The sequence below is a fragment of the Acomys russatus genome, chromosome 22 (assembly GCF_903995435.1).
Source record: "Acomys russatus chromosome 22, mAcoRus1.1, whole genome shotgun sequence".
NCBI lineage: Eukaryota > Metazoa > Chordata > Mammalia > Rodentia > Muridae > Acomys > Acomys russatus.
The window spans coordinates 55,926,412-55,945,400 of NC_067158.1; the positions used below are offsets into that span (position 1 = coordinate 55,926,412).

Sequence of the window (18,989 nt, forward strand, 5' to 3'; positions counted from 1 at the left end):
ACCAGCAAATAAACGGGCGTTAAAAATGTGGTGCACTTACATGCTGGCATTCCATTCAGCCTTAAAGGAGAATGAGCCTATGAACCTAGAAGGGAAGTGGGTGGAACCGGAAAATATTATAGTAACTGAGGTGGCCCAGGTGCTTAGGGTCAAATACTGCACGATCTCTCTCATGCGTGGCTCTTAGCAGCTCATCTTAATCCATTTATGTTTAGGTAAGAATGGGTGGTTAGACTGAGGTAAACCAACTAGAAGGGAGGCTCAGGAGCCGAGAAGAGGCTTCTGAGGGTAATAGAAGGTATGAGGGATGAAGGCACAGGGGGGCCTGGGGTGGGAAGACACAAGTGGAGGGGGGAGGGGAGGAAAAGGGACTAAGCGGTAAACCAAAACAACCACATAGGAGAATGCCACTTTTTATGCTAAGGATACTTTTTATGGTAATGAAGAAAAGAAAAGGAAATAACAACTTCCCAGATAAAAACAAAATAACAAAACAACAACCCAGGCAGGCTATGGCTTTAGGTAAACCGCTGGATAGAAACTTCACTTTGCGTTCTTAATTTTAAGCCTCAGAGCTACTGAGTAAATACAAGGTTACTTCCTGGAGAATATAGTTTTAATGCCCAACTCAATCACTCTAAAATTCTAAAGAGAACATTATTTCCCCAAACAGGAGATTAGGGAAGACTCTTCTCCCACCTGGAGCACAGGTCCAGCGAGCCCCTGCTAGACCCAGGTGACTAGCCCCTGAGAAGTGGGCGTTTTCCTCCACTGCCAGAAACTACACTACACAGACAGCCATGCCTGTTCACTGCTGTCCAAGAGCCTCAATGAAAAGTGTTTTCATTTTAATTTTGTAACACTCAAAATAAAAAATAAAAAACTCCCACAAAACCAACCAACCAACCAAGCAACCAGCCAACCAACTATCCCCCCCGCCCCCACATCCCCAAACAATTCTGTACCCCGGGGATCTTGGCTGAGGGATGTCAGACGCCCCCAGCTTGCAGCTACAGAGAAAACTCCTCTGAAGACACAGCGGACTTCAGCTCCTACCTTGGTGTTGAAGTCCAGAGCGTTCTGAGACGTTTTGTACAGCTCGGGGTACTTTAACATGTTCTCCTTTCGGCACGACCTCTCGAATATTCCAAGCGTTAACGGAGGCATCGCTGTAAACATCTAAAGAGGAAATAACTTCTCGTGACATCACACAGCCGGATGCATGGGTGTCACATTTACTTTTAACATTAGACAAAATAGGAATTGTCAAATGCGCTCAACTCACCACGTTATAGAGCCCTATGCACCATCTTTCAAAGAGGATCTGTCCAGAAAAGCCATTGACAAAGGCAAACCAGATCTGGGAAGAAAGCAAGACCCCAGGATTAGGACGCAGACTGTCAACACATGGCTTAGTAGCTGCCTTTGCACTTGGAACCCTGCAGAGAAGCACGGGAGGATCATCTGTGGGTCTCCAGACAATGGCACTTCTTGTCTTTACTTCTGATTTAAAGGGGGCGCTTTCATTATATAACTGCCAGAATTTGCTCTACTTGCCAAATCTAAACATCTACATGGGCAATAAATCACAGATTTAGAAAAATAAAATAGATATCTTGTTTCGACACATGGCTATATTTACATATTATTAAATGCTGATCGCTTTAATTCCCCTTTTAAAATCCCTACGAGGATTTAGGTAAAGGAACTTTTAAAATTATAGATATTACAGTTATTTATTTAGGAAGTGATTTCCATCCATCATTTTCTTATGTGTCATTTGTTAGTTTATATGAATAATGTCACAGGTTTACTTTTCTTGAGACCAACCGTACATAATGTCACAGCCTACTTCTTCCCCTTAACATTAAAAAGATGAATATTTGAGCTCTCATGCATCTTTAAGGCACTGTTAATAGATCCATAACTCCTGTAGTGTGGCCATCTAGCTGATAGGCCCAGAACTCCTGTAGTGTGAACATCTAGCTGATAGGTCCAGAAGTCCTGTAGTGTGAACATCTAGCTGATAGGTCCAGAACTCCTGTAGTGTGAACATCTAGCTGGCCTCAGAGCTCTTGCTATCAGAAATGTTCATACCTGAAGCTTCACATAGTTTCCTATTTCCTTAGGATAAATAAATAAAGTAAAATTAATGTACTAAATGCTTTCTCCCCCTCCCCCCACAGTTCTTGATAACTACTGCTACCAGAATGCTACATTTGAATTTATATATTTAAATAGTTTAAACTTAAAATTTACAGATTTAATTTTAGTTATGTGTAGGGGTGTGAGTCTGCACGTGGGCAGGTGCCCAAGGAGACCAGATGCATGGGATCTGCTGGAGGTACAGTTACAGAGGCTTATGAGCTGAACTTACTTTTTTTTGTTTGTTTGTTTTTCGAGACACGGTTTCTCTGTGTGGCCTTGGCTGTCCTGGACTCACTTTGTAGACCAGGCTGGCCTCGAACTCACAGCGATTTGCCTGCCTCTGCCTCCAGAGTGCTGGGATTAAAGGCGTGCACCACCACCACCCGGCCTGAACTTACATTTTACTGCTTATACAAAGTAAAATCTCTATTTGCTAGAATATAATATTTTCATATGTTTGTAATTCTCTTTGAAAGAGAAATCTTAACTTAGGAAACCAAATTTAGAGGTAATATAGAGCTTTATTCAACCTATTTGAAACACATATACAATTAAAATGATTACTGGCAATATCTTGAAAAAAAAAAAAAGAGAATGCATTAAAAAAAAAAAAAGCCAGCCTAAATATAATTAAAAATCAAGCAAAATTGGAAAAGTAGTAAAAAGCCTGGCCCAGCAACAAGATTACACATGCACAGTACACAGTAACAGCAGCCAGCGGGGAGTGGGGATGTGTAGGGGGTGGGGTGGGAGGAAACTTCTTGACTTGTGGGCTCCAGAGAGGAACGTTGCTACACTACATGTTTCGTTTAACCTATTATGGAAGCATGAACTGCTACAAATTTGCCATTCACCAGCCTGAGCCCAGGCCGGCCTCCCTGGAATAGCTTCTGTACTGGCCTGCTTCCTTGTTGTAGAGGAGGGGACAGTTGAGCATGTGTCACAGTGAATGTCTCCAAATCGGTCTAAGGGATACCATCTGCACCACAGGGGATAATTAACTCTAAACGCACTGTCAAAGCATCGATACTGTGTACGCTTGTGTTAATAAATTGTGTGTGGCTAATAGTCATAGAGGTGAGCGGCCCTTTAGCTTATTTGCATGTTAACATTCTATTGCTAATTTTAAGTACCATAAGATTAGACTTCGGGAGCCCCGCCCCCCTCGAGTCAGTGAACACAAATGTAAAGTTTCAAGCACAAGATAACTCTTCACAAGCCAGCAAATGTGTTCAAAGCTTATTTTAGGATATATAAACAAACTGTGTTATACCCGAAAACATTTAAATGGGAGTTAACACATTTTTTTTTAACCACCTTACTTTCTGAGTGAAAGGTATGTGACACATGCTTAGTAATTTATCCTTTGTATTTCAAAAGGTTCATCTTCTTGTTTCTTTTATTTTGTTTTGTTTTTTAAGGACGGGCTGGAATGCCTAGATAAGGGCAGAGTCTTTCGATACAGAGCGTTGTTACATACATATTTTGGTGTTCAAATTTGTTCTCTAATATTTTTTTAAGGAGAAAAGAGAAAGTGATTGAAAGGAAAGTAGTCTATCTACCAAGTTCATGTTAGTCTGGGATTTGCAGGTCAAGCCATATCTTAGGAACAATCCTAAATTAGACAGAACCCAAATTACCATAAGTGCGTACAGTCCTCCCCTTCATCCAACAAGCCATGGGTGTAGGAAGCCAGCATCAGGCCTTCAGGGGCGGGGCCCAGATTATTTAAATTCTTAGGGAATTTACTTTCCAGCATAGTTTACTAGCACCTTATTGACTTTAATGACTTTCTGGAAAGGAGAACTGCCACATTGTTTTGGGGTCTAAGAAAACATCATCTTAATGAAAAAAAAAATCTCTCCTTTGTTAGAAAGGAATTAGAGGATCTAGAAGGAGCCAACAATTTAAGTGAAAGCTCCAGACAAGGCCGGGGAGCTACCTCAGGCAAGTTTTCTGTTGCCACCTGCTGAACCTCTGTGTGGGGTTGCAATTACAGCAGTGGAGGGGCTGGTTGGCTAGTGATAATGTCGGCAGTGTAGTGACAGGAAAGCATTTCTCTGATAATCCATTGCACCCTTTGGGTTTAAGACTGTTCTTCAGGAATTCTTTCTCAAGCCCCCCCCCCCCCCCCCCCCTCACTCCCCCTACCCTGTCCCCCCCACCCCCCCGCAGAGGCGTGCCAGCCAAAGGCCCACAGACGTGTTCCTGATGGAGCACTTCTGCATAGTAAGCAGAGCCTTGCAAAGGGTCAATGCGCTCTCTGCTCTCACGCCTGATCAGCACAAAAACAGAAAGGAGAGATTGGACTAGAGACTGGCAGTTGTACTTGCTGGAGACATTCGGCGATGTGTTTTCTGCCTATTCACTCTCAGTATTGACATGAGCCATTAACATCTGCAGAGCTTGTTTTAGCTGGCAGAGGTTGGGGATGGGGGCGGGATTGATTTAAAAGTTCAATCCATTTCCAAGACAGTGGAATTATATTCAAAATACACTTCCAAAAAGTGCTAACAGAAAAATAAATATGAGGTTTCCAGTAAAGTCTCTATCTCACTTCCCTTTTAACCCATTAAGAATGTGATCAGTGTTAAACAGCTCATGAAGAGGCTTTCAGTTCAAAGCCAAGGCAAATTCAGGGCTAGTAAATACAGATCATACAACTCTGGGTTAGAAACAGAGTGCTTGGACTTCCACACGACGTAAGCATAATTTCATTTTCTTCATTAGTACATAAGTTTTCACAAGTCACTGTTGTTGTCAATCTAGATGTAAAAAACAACTGATTGCCAACTAGTCTATACTTAAAATATGAACTTATTTCATTAAAATTATATTTTATATACATTTTGGTATAAAAGTCTTTTAAAAAATCTATGTAAATGAAGTGTATGAGCCCAGTGTTGCAGTGCACACCTGTAATCCCAACATTCAGGGAGGTAGAGGCAGAGGCAGGTAGATCTCTGTGAGTTTGAGGCCAGCCTGGTCCTCAAAGTGAGTCTAGGACAGCCAAGGCTACACAGAGAAACCCTGTCTCAAAAAACAAGCAAACAAACAAAAAGTATATGACACTCTCAGTAATTTAAGTGACAACATATAATTAGGAAAGTTAGATTTATAGAGAGAACGGGAAAGGCATTTCTTATAGGGAAGAGCCACAAATTTATACAGAAAACAAGCAATGTTTTTGTTATTGTTTGGTTTTTGAGATAGTCTCTCTAGGTACCCAGGCAATCCTCACGCTTTATTCGCCCAAGTACTAGGATTCCAGGTGTGTACCAAATGCCTGACTTCAAAGCTTAAAAAACAAAACAAAACTTATAAATTACTTTCAAATTATGTCTCAAAACACATCTTTTCCAGACCAAATCTGTAATCAATGATGCTATGTTTTCAAGTTTTTGGCCACCTTAGCTAACAGCAGGGTGACCTAACCACAGATGTTAAGTGACTAATAGATGATATATACCTCAAACTTAACCTTTACTATCCTAATCTAACTCATAATTAGAACCCTGGCAGTGGCAACTGAGCCAAATATCTAGAAGTTTCCAGCTAAATCCACAGCAGACGTGGAGTAAAATAGCTCTGGTGTAAGATGTGGATCTTATTCCCATAGAGAAGTGGGTAGGCCGTGTCCTTCTGACAGATGCACAGAGACGTGCGCAGGACAGAGTGGAAAGTGGCACAGACAGCCCTCTGTCAGGGAGCCCTCAGCAGAGCTGCCAGGGCGTGGCCAGGCTCTAGGAAGAGCAGAAGATCGTTTTCTTAACAAATTATCCACATTCCGCAGAGCTGTTTAGAGGGATGTGAGACTCACAATGTCTAGAGGTTCATTATTAAGATACAGCTTCTGATGACATTTAAAAATATAAGGGAGCACGAGGAGCAGGGGAAGGCCTGAAGGAGTGAAGGACCCAGGGAAAGCGTGCTGGCCTTATGGGCGTGGTCACATCAAGGACTGCACATCTTAGGGCTCAGGGAGAAAACGGCCAAGCCTCCCCACGCTCCACCCGCTAGGCTCAGAGGGAAACTGGACGCCTTACTTAGCGCACCTTGTCTGAGTGCTGACAATGTAGGCCGAATGTCCAGTATAGCTGTCTCTCCCCAGATATTTATTGCCTGAAGATTGTGCCCTTACAAAGAGTAGCTAAAGCTGCTCCTTTGCACTGTATACCATTACGCGTGGCCCCCTGTTTATCTGCTTTTGATATCCCCGCCTCTTAGCTGTATGCAATGACCCTGCTTCTATGCTCGACTCCTTATAATAAGCACCCTGAACTTCTGGGTACTGCGGTTTCTCCAGCAGAGTTACCCTGTCGCCTCTAGTAAGGTCCAAGTCCCTGGATCTATGCAAGCACTTGACAAAAAAAAAAAAAAAAAAAAAAGAACCTTTGAGATGGCTCAGGAGGTAAAGGGGATTGCTGCCAAGCCTGAAGACCCGAGTTCTATCCCAGGGACCCACGTGGTAGACCTGGGGAGAACAGACTCCTGCAGGTTGTACTCTGACCTTCCTTCTAAGGCTGTCCATGTCTACTTACATACCCACAAAATAATAAATGTCAAAAAAAAAGACAAACAGGCAACTAACCCTTTGTCATTCACTTATCCACCAACGCTGTGCTGCTAGCTCTGCTCCGCAGGCCACGCGTGCACTAGAGCACTTGATCTGTGCTTATTCCAAATTGAAATGTGTTGAAGGCAAAATACATACTGGGTTTCAAACACTGGACATGGATGAAAGAATGTAAAATGTACACACACAAATTAAAAAAAAATTTTTTTTATACATAGTGAGAATGGTAATATTTTTAATATATTAAGTTAAAATATGATGTTGAAATCATCTTGGCTTTTGACGTGGCATTTTGTTGACGTAGTACCCAGAAAATTTAAAATTACAGACAGGCTTCCATTGTATCCCGCTAGCCAGCTCCTGTAGTTACGGGCTGTGCCTGACTGACTTTGTAGTTTGCAGGTCTGAGGGTAGTGTCTGATGGCCACTCAGATCCCTAAATATTTGCAGGGCAAAAACCCAGTTTCAATTCTCACTGTGTACGTAAGGGCAGGTGCTTGTGGGTGTGCACATGTACGGAGGCCAGAGGTCAGCCTTCCTCAGGGGCCACGCACGTTTATTGGAAACACCGACCTGGAGCTCACCGAGTGGGCTAGGCAGGCTGGGCCTCTCCAGTGCGGGGATTGCAGACGGAAGCCGCACAAAGCCTGTCTGTTCACATAGGCTCTGGGATGCAAACTCAAAGCCTACAGCTTTACCCAGGGAGCTCCCCGGCCCAGGGTTCCGTTTGAAAGATGACGTCATATTTGATACGTGGAGAGACGTTAGGAATAGAGTATTTTAGAGGAACATCTTATCCAAAAATCTCACTGTTTGCCAAGTCCAGACACCAAAAGGTATGGAGAGCAAAGGGAGGGCTGTGTTGAAGACCGAAGGTCTGAGACAGCAAGAAGGCCAGGCAGGGAGGCTCTGCAGCCCTGTCAGAGTACTTCCTGACTGCACTCCTGTGACTTCCAGACCCTCCTCAGCTTCACTGCGGCCATCCCTGACTTTTCTCTGATTTTTAAAAAATAATTCTGCATCACCAGATCGTTATTTTTTAAACACAGCTGTCCACATGAGCACTACTCATGTTCTGTACATGTTCAAGCTTTACGATGTTGATGTAAAACACTTTATAGCATGTTTTGAAAACTGAAGACACAACTCATTAGCAGTTCGACTTCACTTTCTACCAAAGCGGTCTAACATTTTTAGGTAGTGTGTAGACACTGACTAGTCTCATGGCTGACCTCTCCTTTGCTTGGACACATTTGGAAATTGACAAAAAAGTGAAGAGATGGCTCAGTAGCGGAGAACACCGACTGTTCTTTCAGAGGACAAGGGTTTTTACTCCCTACGCCCACATGAGGATGAGCAGCCATCTCCAACTCCACTTCCAGGAGACCCACCCTGACCTTTGTGGGCACGGCAAGCACACGGCACAATGGAGAAGACATACACGCAAGCAAAACATTCACTCACATGAAGTAAAAGTGAAATGAATCTTAAAACTGTTTTTTTTTTCCCTTAAAAGTATGAAAAGCCGGGCGTGGTGGCGCACGCCTGTAATCCCAGCGCTGGGGAGGCAGAGGCAGGTGGATCGCTGTGAGTTCGAGGCCAGCCTGGTCTACAAAGTGAGTCCAGGACAGCCAAGGCTACACAGAGAGACCTTGTCTCGAAAAACAAACAAACAAACAGTGAGAGGATGAAGTAGTGAGGAAAACAATGAGAAAGGTCTCCACAGAGAGAGCTAGAGCTGTGCCTGTCGGGGGCGGGACTAGGCTTAGCACGCTGCTACCTCGATGATGTAGAGCACAATGTTCTTGTAGAAACAGTAGAGGATGCACTTGGAGACTCTGTTGTAGTTCCAGGCGCCATGGACCATCAGCAGATTCTTCAGATACTTGAACTAGGAGGGGAGGAGAAAGGCGTTAGTGTTTTCCCTTTCACTGCCGGCTGAGGGAGGGCGTGGGGCTCTGTCTTACAGCCCTGAGGCTTCACCTGCGCGATGGAGTAATCAGAAGAGTTGGCCGCCTGTAAGCCTTCGTTGCCACTGATCCCAACACCCACATGGGCTGTCTGTATCATGCTGACGTCGTTTGCCCCGTCTCCGATGGCAAGCGTGATGGCTTTGACTTGTTTCTTAACCATCTCAACGACCTCAGACTTCTGAAGAGGAGAAACCCTTAACAAACAAACAAACAAACAAACAAACAAATGATCATCCTTGCTTCCTGGGGGGAAAAAAAAGAAATTGAAATGCCATCATTTTTTGATCAATAAATGTAGCAAAACAACAAGGTGGATGGTTCTCGGCTAATTCGTCTGTCACTTCAAGGGAAATTCAAAACAAAAAGATAACAAAAGTCCTAGAAGCAAATCTGTAGGGTGACATCTCCGGGGGACATAATGTTTTCTTAAGTACCAGCAGGTGACAACAGAAATTCATCTCAAAGAGAAGGCATAAAAAGCCGTTGAGGGGGGCTGTGAGATAGCTCAGTGGTCAGATCATGCATTGTTCTTGCAGAGGACCAGCATTCAGTTCCCAACACCTATGTCAGGTGTCTTAGAATTGCCTGTAATTCCAGCTCCAGGAGATCTGACACTTGCTTCTGGCCTCTGTGTGTTCCTGTTCCTAACATGCACACACTCCCCCATATACACATGACTAAAAAGCAAAATGCATTTAAACAGATGGATGCAAACAACCAAAGGATAGCAAACAGTTCAAACACTAACTATTCAGTACCCTGAAAGAAAATGTTTTGGACTCTACAGAGCTGATCATATGTGATGTGAATTCATAGTGGAGAGCTGGCTGGCCTTTCACCCCATTCTTAAACATCATGTGAATCTCAAAAAAAAAAAAAAAAAAAAAAGGTAAATATCAGATGCTAGAATATAATCCACGTGTTTCACTTTTTTCCAGAGGCACAGATGAACACGCATGCAGAAATCAAACAGCTTTTTCTGCAAACGTGGACCAGGAACAGAAGGCATCGGCATTTACAGTAACATCATATTTGATATTAAATTTGAAGCATTTTTCCATGCATCTTAAAAAGTCATTTTAGAACTCAGTGCCAAGATAATGATAGAAATGTTCTAGGACTGAGCGCTTCAGTGACACAATTAACTTAATCTATTGTCCATACTGCACTGGAAATGGAAAGACAGCAAGACTAAACAGTGAACCAGTCCAGACAACCATTAAGATAGTAATTAGAGCCGGGTGTGGTGGTGCACACTCGTAATCTTAGCACTTAGTGGCTGATGCAGGAAGCAGGGTCATAAGTTCTAGGCCAGCATGGGCTACATAGCAAAGTCCTGACATACACACAGATAGGAAGCAACCGATGTATAAAATGCTAGCATACAGAAATGCCTCAGAGCTATACCACCACCATCACCACCACCTCCTCATCATCATCCTGAGACAGTTGAGGCAGTGTCAGCCCAAGCTGGCCTTGAATTAGCCATGTGATGAGGCTCTGGCATAGAACTCTTGATCCTTTGACTTGCATTTTCCCAGTGCTGGATTATAACATGTACAATATGCCTCGCTCAGAGAGAAATTCTTTGTTAAGGTAAGCATCACAGACATATCAGAAGTACCTGCTGAAACATCTCACAAAAGTGTTTGCTATTCTAAAAAAAAAAAAAAGCCACGTAAGGAACGATACGTCTCTAAACATACTCTTGATTATGTTGGTAGGAGAACTCCCCAGCAGTCCAGCAGTCAGTGGGCGTTCTGCACAGATATGTGCCCCCAGGTAGCTCTATTGACTAGAGGGAGAGAGTGAGAGCTATGGCAGCCCTGCCTGTTTCTTCAAGTCGGAGACTCTCGGCTCGAGCCTGAGGCACTGACAGAGTGTTCCTCTGTGCTCTTAGCGGCTGGTCCAGAAGAGGAATGAGTAAACAGCTGCTATATCAAAGAATGATTTTTAATTTTTTTCCTTTGGATTTCCTTTTGGGGTTTGGCAATGGTACAAAATGACACAGCTCTGAACTCAGCAAAAGAATGAATATCAGGCTGCTAATGGTTCGTTTCACCGTCTGCCTGCATTGCTCTTCAAAGCAATTTTCGTTCCATTTTCACATTTTTTAAAATTTTTTTCTTGGTAAAGCCCACTGGCCCTAGGCCAAGGTTTTAAACACGGACTATGGTTGACACTTGGAAAATGTCAGGGAAGGATGCTCACCAGAAACGCTATAGAGAGCCAACGGGAACCGGCATGAATGAGGGGAAGGATTGAAAATGTTTATCAAGCTCTCTTTAATGGCCCCCAGGCTGCACACATTATAAAATCACACTGTGGGGCTAGGGTGCTGTGGAGCCTTCTTATGAACTGAAGCCACACCGTGAGCTAAAATCGGTGAGTTGAAGGACCGTAGGGAAGGAACTCCACCAAATCTCTCCCCCATCTTCCCGTGGTTATGACCAGCGGCTGCTTTCTCGGCCTCTCACACTCTAATTTTTAACACTGCATGACAGGTGGTCTTCATTGTCGACTTGATGCACCTTAGAATCACCTAGGAGACACACCCCTGGGAGTGCCCCTTAGGGTGTTCCAGAAAGGCTTAAATGAGGAGGAAAGAGCTACCCCAAACGTAGATGGGCCGAGGCCCCAGGCTGACTGAAGAGAGGGAAGTTGAAAGGTCACCGATGGGCACCAGCACCCAGTGTTCACTGCTCCCTGAATGCAGGCATAGGCAGAGATGCCACCAGCCCACCCATGCCCTCTCACCATGCCTCCCTCGCCACTGTGTCACATCTCCTCAAAGTTGAACCAAATCCTCTTCTTTGCTTAAACTGTCCGTGTCAGGTGTTTTGTCATAGCAATCAGGAATATAAAGTCATAGAACATCCAAATTAAAATTAGGATCTTCACCTGCCCTTGATGGAGACGACTAATTCAGGTGTTGAGAAAAGAGTAGGAATACCCTAAGCAAGAAAAACGAGTCTTTAAGCCAGAAAGAAAGAAAAATCTAAAAAAAAAAAAAAAAAAAAAAAAAAAAAGGAAAGAAAAAGGAAAAGGAAAACAAAAGCGAAGTAGCACTGCAGTCAGAGCCTCCGAGGTGCATGATAGGTTTGACCAGCACAGAGAGTCCAGGCGGGGAAGAAGATTTAAGCCACCATTGCTGCAGACTTTGCTAGAGCAGCTAAGCAGCTAAACAATGATGTTAGATTTACAAAGTGTAAAACATGGACTCACATACTTCACTCAGAATATGAACGTGCAGGCTTGCGAGCTAGGGTCTACAGCCGTGTTTTGCCAGGAAACCTGCTCGTTGAAACCCTGGATTTTCCACACCTGATCCCATGTGAGAAAATCATGGTGAAAACATATCAAAATACAGAAAATTATCTTCTGGCTGTGTGTCTCAGGTTATTGGAGAACCTTATATATGAAACACAAAATAATTTGTTATGAACTATGAATGAAACTCATGCTTAGACCTGGGGCTTGTATCTAGAAGCACATATTCCAAACCTTAGAACCCCACGTTCTGAGTCACGCTGAACCCAAGCAGTTTGGACGAGGGACACTCAAGTGGGTGTTGCTTTTAAGATGTTGAGAAATTGCAATTCTCAGGACCCAGGGACAGGATTCACGGTAACCTGGAACTATGAGCCAAGTTTACCTGTTCTCCCTTAAGTTACTCTGATTAGAATATTTCACCAAAGCACCAGGAAACACACGGCCTCTGGACAGTTTTGCCTCCAGTAATTTCAGATACTAGAAGGCGGCCTCTTTGACAAGGACGGGAGAGCTCATTTGGGAGGAGGTGGGTTTCTTTCTACACTCAAGTTTGCCAGAGCATGGCTCTCTTGATGGGCTTCCAGCAATTCAAACCTCCCACCAGGGTTTGCTTTATTGATTTCAGCACAGGCTTTTGGAGATGCACAATTCCTATAATAGCCCACAGCAGTGGTTCTCGGCCTTCCTAATGCTGCGACCCTTTAACATAGTTCTTCATGATGTGGAGACTCCCAACCATAAAAACATTTTCTTTTTCTTTTTTTTAAATTTCTTTTTCATAAAAACATTTTCACTGCTACTTTATACCTGTGATCTGGATACCATTATCAACTGTAACGTAAAGACCTGATCTGCAGAATATATGATTGCAACCTCTGGAAGGGGTTTAGCTCTCAAAAGGGGTCGTGACCCACAGGTTGAGAACCATTGGCATAGAGCAGCCACGCTCTTCAGCCAGCTAATTTTTCCTAGTGCTTATTACAAAACTGCACGTCTACGGCTGGGAATATATAAGCCTTCAGATTTCTAAGTTCTAGCAGTGACCAACTATACAATCCGGAATCATCGTAATAGCGCTGTTTTCTTCTCCCAGACCTGTGCATGTCTGTATGTCTATGCAGTTTATCCCACTTGTGGGTTTTCAGCAAGACTGAAACACTGACTTTTCCTTTCTGGGAGCAGTAAGAGGCTCTGTTGGAAAAGGTCACTAATGTAGCATGTGCTGCGGAGGTCTGCTTTTCCTCCCATGCACCACAAACAGAGGGTGGTCCCTTGTGGTGTGGCCTAGGGGGAGCAAAGTGTGCTTCCGGATGGATCTGCTTCCGGGTGGATCTGCTTCCGGGTGGATCTGCTTCTGGATGGATCTGCTTCCGGATGGATCTGCTTCCGGGTGGATCTGCTTCTCGGATGGATCTGCTTCCGGATGGATCTGCTTCTGGATGGATCTGCTTCTGGATGGATCTGCTTCCGGATGGATCTGCTTCCGGATGGATCTGCTTCTGGATGGATCTGCTTCCGGGTGGATCTGCTTCCGGGTGGATCTGCTTCCGGATGGATCTGCTTCCGGATGGATCTGCTTCTGGATGGATCTGCTTCCGGGTGGATCTGCTTCCGGATGGATCTGCTTCCGGATGGATCTGCTTCCGGATGGATCTGCTTCCGGATGGATCTGCTTCCGGATGGATCTGCTTCCGGGTGGATCTGCTTCCGGGTGGATCTGCTTCCGGGTGGATCTGCTTCCGGGTGGATCTGCTTCCGGGTGGATCTGCTTCCGGATGGATCTGCTTCCGGATGGATCTGCTTCCGGATGGATCTGCTTCCGGGTGGATCTGCTTCCGGGTGGATCTGCTTCCGGGTGGATCTGCTTCTGGATGGATCTGCTTCCGGGTGGATCTGCTTCCGGATGGATCTGCTTCCGGGTGGATCTGCTTCCGGGTGGATCTGCTTCTGGATGGATCTGCTTCTGGATGGATCTGCTTCCGGGTGGATCTGCTTCCGGATGGATCTGCTTCCGGGTGGATCTGCTTCCGGGTGGATCTGCTTCTGGATGGATCTGCTTCTGGATGGATCTGCTTCCGGGTGGATCTGCTTCTGGCTACAGTTTCTGCACCTGGTATCCATTATTTTTCGCATTTGTTACATAGTAATGTGCAGCACCCTGAGGACACTAATCAGAGAGTGCTGGAGTGTTTTGTCATCCAAAGCTAAGAAATGTATGGGTGGTCTATATATTTTTTAAAAAAGATATTTATTTTTATGTGTTTGAGTGTTTTGCCTGCACGTGTGTCTAGTGTAATCGGGTCCTCTGGAATTGATGCTATACGGTGTTGTAAGCCACCATGTGGGCACTGGGAATCAAACTTGGGTCCTCTGGAAGAGCATCTGGTGCTCTTAACCACTGAGCCATCTTCCCAGCCCCAGATGGTCTATCATATATGGGCTTTGTTTTGCACTCGTTTAATGAGAATACTTGTCTTTCTGAATAGAACATTGACTATATATATGTATACACACACACACACGTCTACATAGGCATAAAAATTATGTGAGGACTTTTCATCGGCAGCCAAAAGCTTTATAATGTTAAAGGCAAGAATACTGCATTATGGGTACAATTTTAAATGTGTAGATGAGAATATTTTTTTGGGGGGGGGAGGGGTTATCATCCTAAATACAATTTAGTATGATGAATTATGATATTTCTCTTGGCCATGCATAAAAGGTAAAACACAAAACAAAACATACAAAACAAATCACACAAAGCAAAACACACACACACACACACACACACTAAGAAAAACGGAAAGATAGTTTGCTGTAGTCTCTATTCTGTTGCTGTGATGAAACATTCTGGCCAAGAGGGGAGGAAATGTTTTATCTCTGCTTCTATCATTGAAGGGAGTCAGGGCAGCAACTCAAGTAAGCGCTCGAAGCAGAAACCATGGGGGAACGCTGCTTGCTGGCTTAGCCTCTGACTCACTCACCACTCACACTTTGCTTTCCTGTTCAGTCCAGGATGCCTGCCTAGGAGTGATGACGCCCACAGTAGTAATCAAGGCAATCCCCCACAGGTAACGCCCACAGGTCAGCCTGATCTGGGCAATTCTCCAGTTGAAACTCTCTTCTTAGATGATCCTAGGCTGCATCAAGATGACAAGTAAAGCTAACTAGGGTAACTGTATTAATTACCATGAAGTGTTTTATAAATGTAGTAACGAAGCTTTACTTGTTAAGCCTGAGGCTTTCCCCCGGATGCTGTTTAGAAGGCAGCCAGGACATGCTGTTCTTTCCTTTTTTCTTGCTAACTTCCTAAGATCGCTCCTGTGAATATCAGTCTATTTCCACTGAGCCATATTTGGCTGAGTAATAACCAAGTTACGAAAAGGGAGGAAAAACCTTACTGGTTTCTTTTAAATTAAAATTTGTTAAGTTCATTGATAACGATTCAGGCTGAGAAGACATTAGTATGTGGCAAAATGTATGTTTTGCATACAAAAATTACCTGTGAGTTGGAACAGCGCTGGAAGCTCATGGCGGATTTACTACTGGAATGAAAACAGCAGCTTATGTAGCAAATCCTCAGGATATTTAGCATATGGAGCATAGTGAAACATTCAACCACCTCTGGGTAAGAAAACTGTGCTATTCAAATGACCGATGAGTGAGTACCCTCCTAGCCTCCAAAACCAACATCTGTTGATATTCTGTGGAGTCAAAGGAAGCAAAAAGACTTTACAATGTAGGGGCCAAGGATACAGAAATAACATACAGATAGTTCTTCTCAGGGGAAAAAGAAAAACAGAAAAGTAGCTTCAAGAAAGACTTCCTTTCTGAGGCACATTTTAGACACGGTTTCTTTGGTGGAGTACACACATTTATACAGATAAACCACCATGCCTTTAACTTCAGTGGTTCAGATGGTGTTTTTGATAGGGGCTGTTCCGCACTGACAGTGCATTTCCGAGGGCTGAGGCTGCACACAGCAATGCAATAAACTGAAATTGGCAAACACATCTTACAAAAGGCACTAAAAAGAAAACTGCTCCTAGTAGGAAATTTTATTATAATGCTTAGACCAAGAACACCGTTTAGCATAGTTTCAGGTCGGCGTTGCAGGCCAGCACTGGAGTGTTTGTCTTGCAAGCATGTCTCCCTTGCTTCAGTCTCCAGGACGGAGCATGGCTACCCACAACTGCTTTCTAAAACACATCCTTCCTCGAGCGGAATGTTAGAGCTGGCGCCAGCTCCTCTCTTGTACCCCAATCTGCAAGCTGTCTTATACTATTTCTTAGTTCTCTGTGGCCTTTTCACGCATCTATTTTTCAAAACCATCCTCCCTGTAGGGTGTTTCTTCCCTTCTCTCTGCTCCGTGCCTTGGTGCTGGCAGAGAGTCTTGCCTGCTTTTCGACCTGTTTTCCCCACTTGGAGCTCAGAACTCAGCCTTTTTTTTAACTTTCCTTAAGCAAAACCCATTTATTAAAATAAAGACAACCACCAAAATCCATCATTGGTTCATAATGAACTCCGCCTCCCCCTGCCCCTTATTTTACACAGTAGGGCCCCACAGGTTGGGAGCTCTTAGACACGCCCTACAACGCACATATCGGGTCCACTGGCGAGTCAGAACTGAGAAAGTGGAAGGTAATCTATTAGATATTTGGCTGAAAGCCACAGTAGAGTTTCAGTTTATCGATGGTTTTTGAAACCTGCAAAGTTCAGGTGCTTAAAATTGATGAAAAGCACAGCGCTTGAGGATCGCAATGTGCTTGTCTGGGATACATAGCTGCAGCACCCGGCGTCAGTAAAATACAGAACAGAGCGGATAAATTGAGTAAGCGGAGATGTAATTTAAGAAGGGTGGTGATGGAAATCGAGGTGGCAGCTACTAGGAACTGCAGGTAGCACGAGGGGCTCCTTGGGCACCGGCCATGTTGGGGTGAGACCTGTATACTTTGTAAAAAATGCGCAGACTATTCACATAGGCTTTACATACTCTAGCATAAGTGGCCGTGACTGTAGTGTGTAATGCGTGTGTCTTTTGTAGAGTCACACCTGAAACTCCACCATATTGAGTTACAGCAAGCAGCACTTGGTGGCTCTCAGATTTCTGTGTGCTCTTAGGCGTTCACACACATGAGAGCTTTTCTGGTGTAGCTCATCAGAGGTGGCTACCGCGTATAATGAGACCCATAGTTCCCTCAGCATCCTTAGGAGAGTGGAGTAGCAAACGTGACGAACGAGGGCTGAGCTGAGGATTTATGTCAAATCTAAATATGGGCATTTTTATAAAGCTATAAAACCCTCTTAGTATGTCCTTTAGTCAGACTTCTGTGAAAGAAACAGTCTCTCTGCATTTCCAATATTTATTCAGATTTTCTTGGAAGTAAGTATAGGGTCGACATTCATTAACAGTTTGTAAGTCTTCCGAAGCCAAACATCTGCTTGGCACCCAGTGGTGTGCATAACTTATTTTTCTTTGAAGGACTGTCCGTTGAGTGTTTACTGGCTTTGTTTGGTCCTTGTTGCTACCTCTTAAGTAGAACATCTGTTTAGAGGCGTCCTTAAGCTGAAGACTGGTCCCTCGAAGTCTCAGGCAGTGGATCTGCCTTGACCCCCTTTATTTAACATGCCCATGCTACAGCAGAAAATGTACAAAGTGGCCCCTGTGCGCCTCTTCTTGGACGATGCCATTGGGCAGAGTAAGGCAAAAGGCTTTGCCTGGGGGTGTTACTCTGACACCACTCACTGAAGTCAAATGGATTTTTTTTTTTAAAGTCTACTATGGGGAAAATGGCCTAAAAGGGGGTTAAGCTTTGATTAGAGAGGTTGCAAGTAGAGAAAAATGCTTACTTCAGTTTAACCTCTGCTTTCCAGGAGACATGAGTACATAAATTATGCAGCAGGACGGTGATTGCTAGCCAGTCTAAAAGCTGGAGGCTCTAAGCCAATTTTCAACCAACTGTCACAGAATGTAAGTTTCAAAATATGTTTAAACTAAACTGACAACTATAGAAAAAAAAAAACCCCTTAAGATTCTTTGAAAAGCTGGGCTATGTGAACGTACGAGGACCTCAGAAACCACACACTATTTAACACAGCGATAATTCACTGTGGCCTTCCTGCTTTTCTGGAGGGATGGGTCAGAGGAAGAACAGCTGCGTCTGCCCCCAGACCAGGATCTAAGCAGCAGAGATGCGCTGCCCAGCACAGAGCAGCCAACAGAAGTGCTCATCTGAACACTGCAAGGATGACAGGCAGGCCTCTGGCCAGCTGCTCCCTGGCTGGAATGAGGTACCTAGGAGAGAGCCCCGGTGGTTCCTTCCTCTCCACATCTCTGTAGCCTGTCCTCTACCTGCTGCAGGCATCTGAGTGCCCTGGAGGGTTCTACACCGCTACTCTCTGATCTCATCATTATGCAGAGAGAATGGTTCAATTCAGTGTCTAAGGTGCCATGGAGGTAGAGTTAGAACAGACGTTTCCTGAACCCCCCAGTCAAAACAGCATCATGCTAATATACTGATGGGAAGGCGAAAGTGTTGGCAGCTCAGCTCAGGAATTATTTATCTAGAACCTCAGGACAGTTCTCGACTTCAGATGTTTCTACAAGTCATGGGTCCTAGAGTGAAGCTTGTTTTCCTTAGGGAGTTGCAGGTGAGAACCCTGATAATGGTCCACCCCATCATGCATTGGAGCATGCATGTTTCTTCTGGAGGGGCCCAACCAAACCAGAACTTTCTATTGTTCTTCAAAAGCATAAGAGAGGGCATGCCAGCACATGCCTGTAACGCTCGATAGTACTTGGGAGCAGGAGGAGGAGGAGGAAAGAGGAATAGGAATTCAAGGCTAGCTTTGTGTACATAGTGAGCTCAAAGCTAGCCTGGACTACCTGAGACCCTGTCTCACAGACCAGCCAGTTAAAGAACCAACCAACCAACCAACCAGCCTTATCTGTGATTATCCCAAGTAAGAAGCAGTGGACTTGGGCAAGTAAAAAGGAAAGAAGCACCAGAAGCGGCTGC

The 18,989-nt window shown here is 44.4% G+C and overlaps 1 protein-coding gene across 1 annotated transcript in view; it reads right to left on the reverse strand.

Moving 5' to 3' along the window:
• The window catches only part of Atp8a1 (ATPase phospholipid transporting 8A1), a 187,102-nt gene that overhangs the window by 35,592 nt on the left and 132,521 nt on the right, over positions 1 to 18,989 (reverse strand). The window contains exons 26-29 of the mRNA XM_051165287.1: positions 8,708 to 8,891; positions 8,505 to 8,615; positions 1,286 to 1,360; positions 1,057 to 1,179 (exon numbers count right to left, since the gene is read on the reverse strand). Coding sequence (XP_051021244.1) covers positions 1,057 to 1,179; positions 1,286 to 1,360; positions 8,505 to 8,615; positions 8,708 to 8,891 — 493 coding nt within the window. The remainder of the gene's footprint in view (positions 1 to 1,056; positions 1,180 to 1,285; positions 1,361 to 8,504; positions 8,616 to 8,707; positions 8,892 to 18,989) is intronic.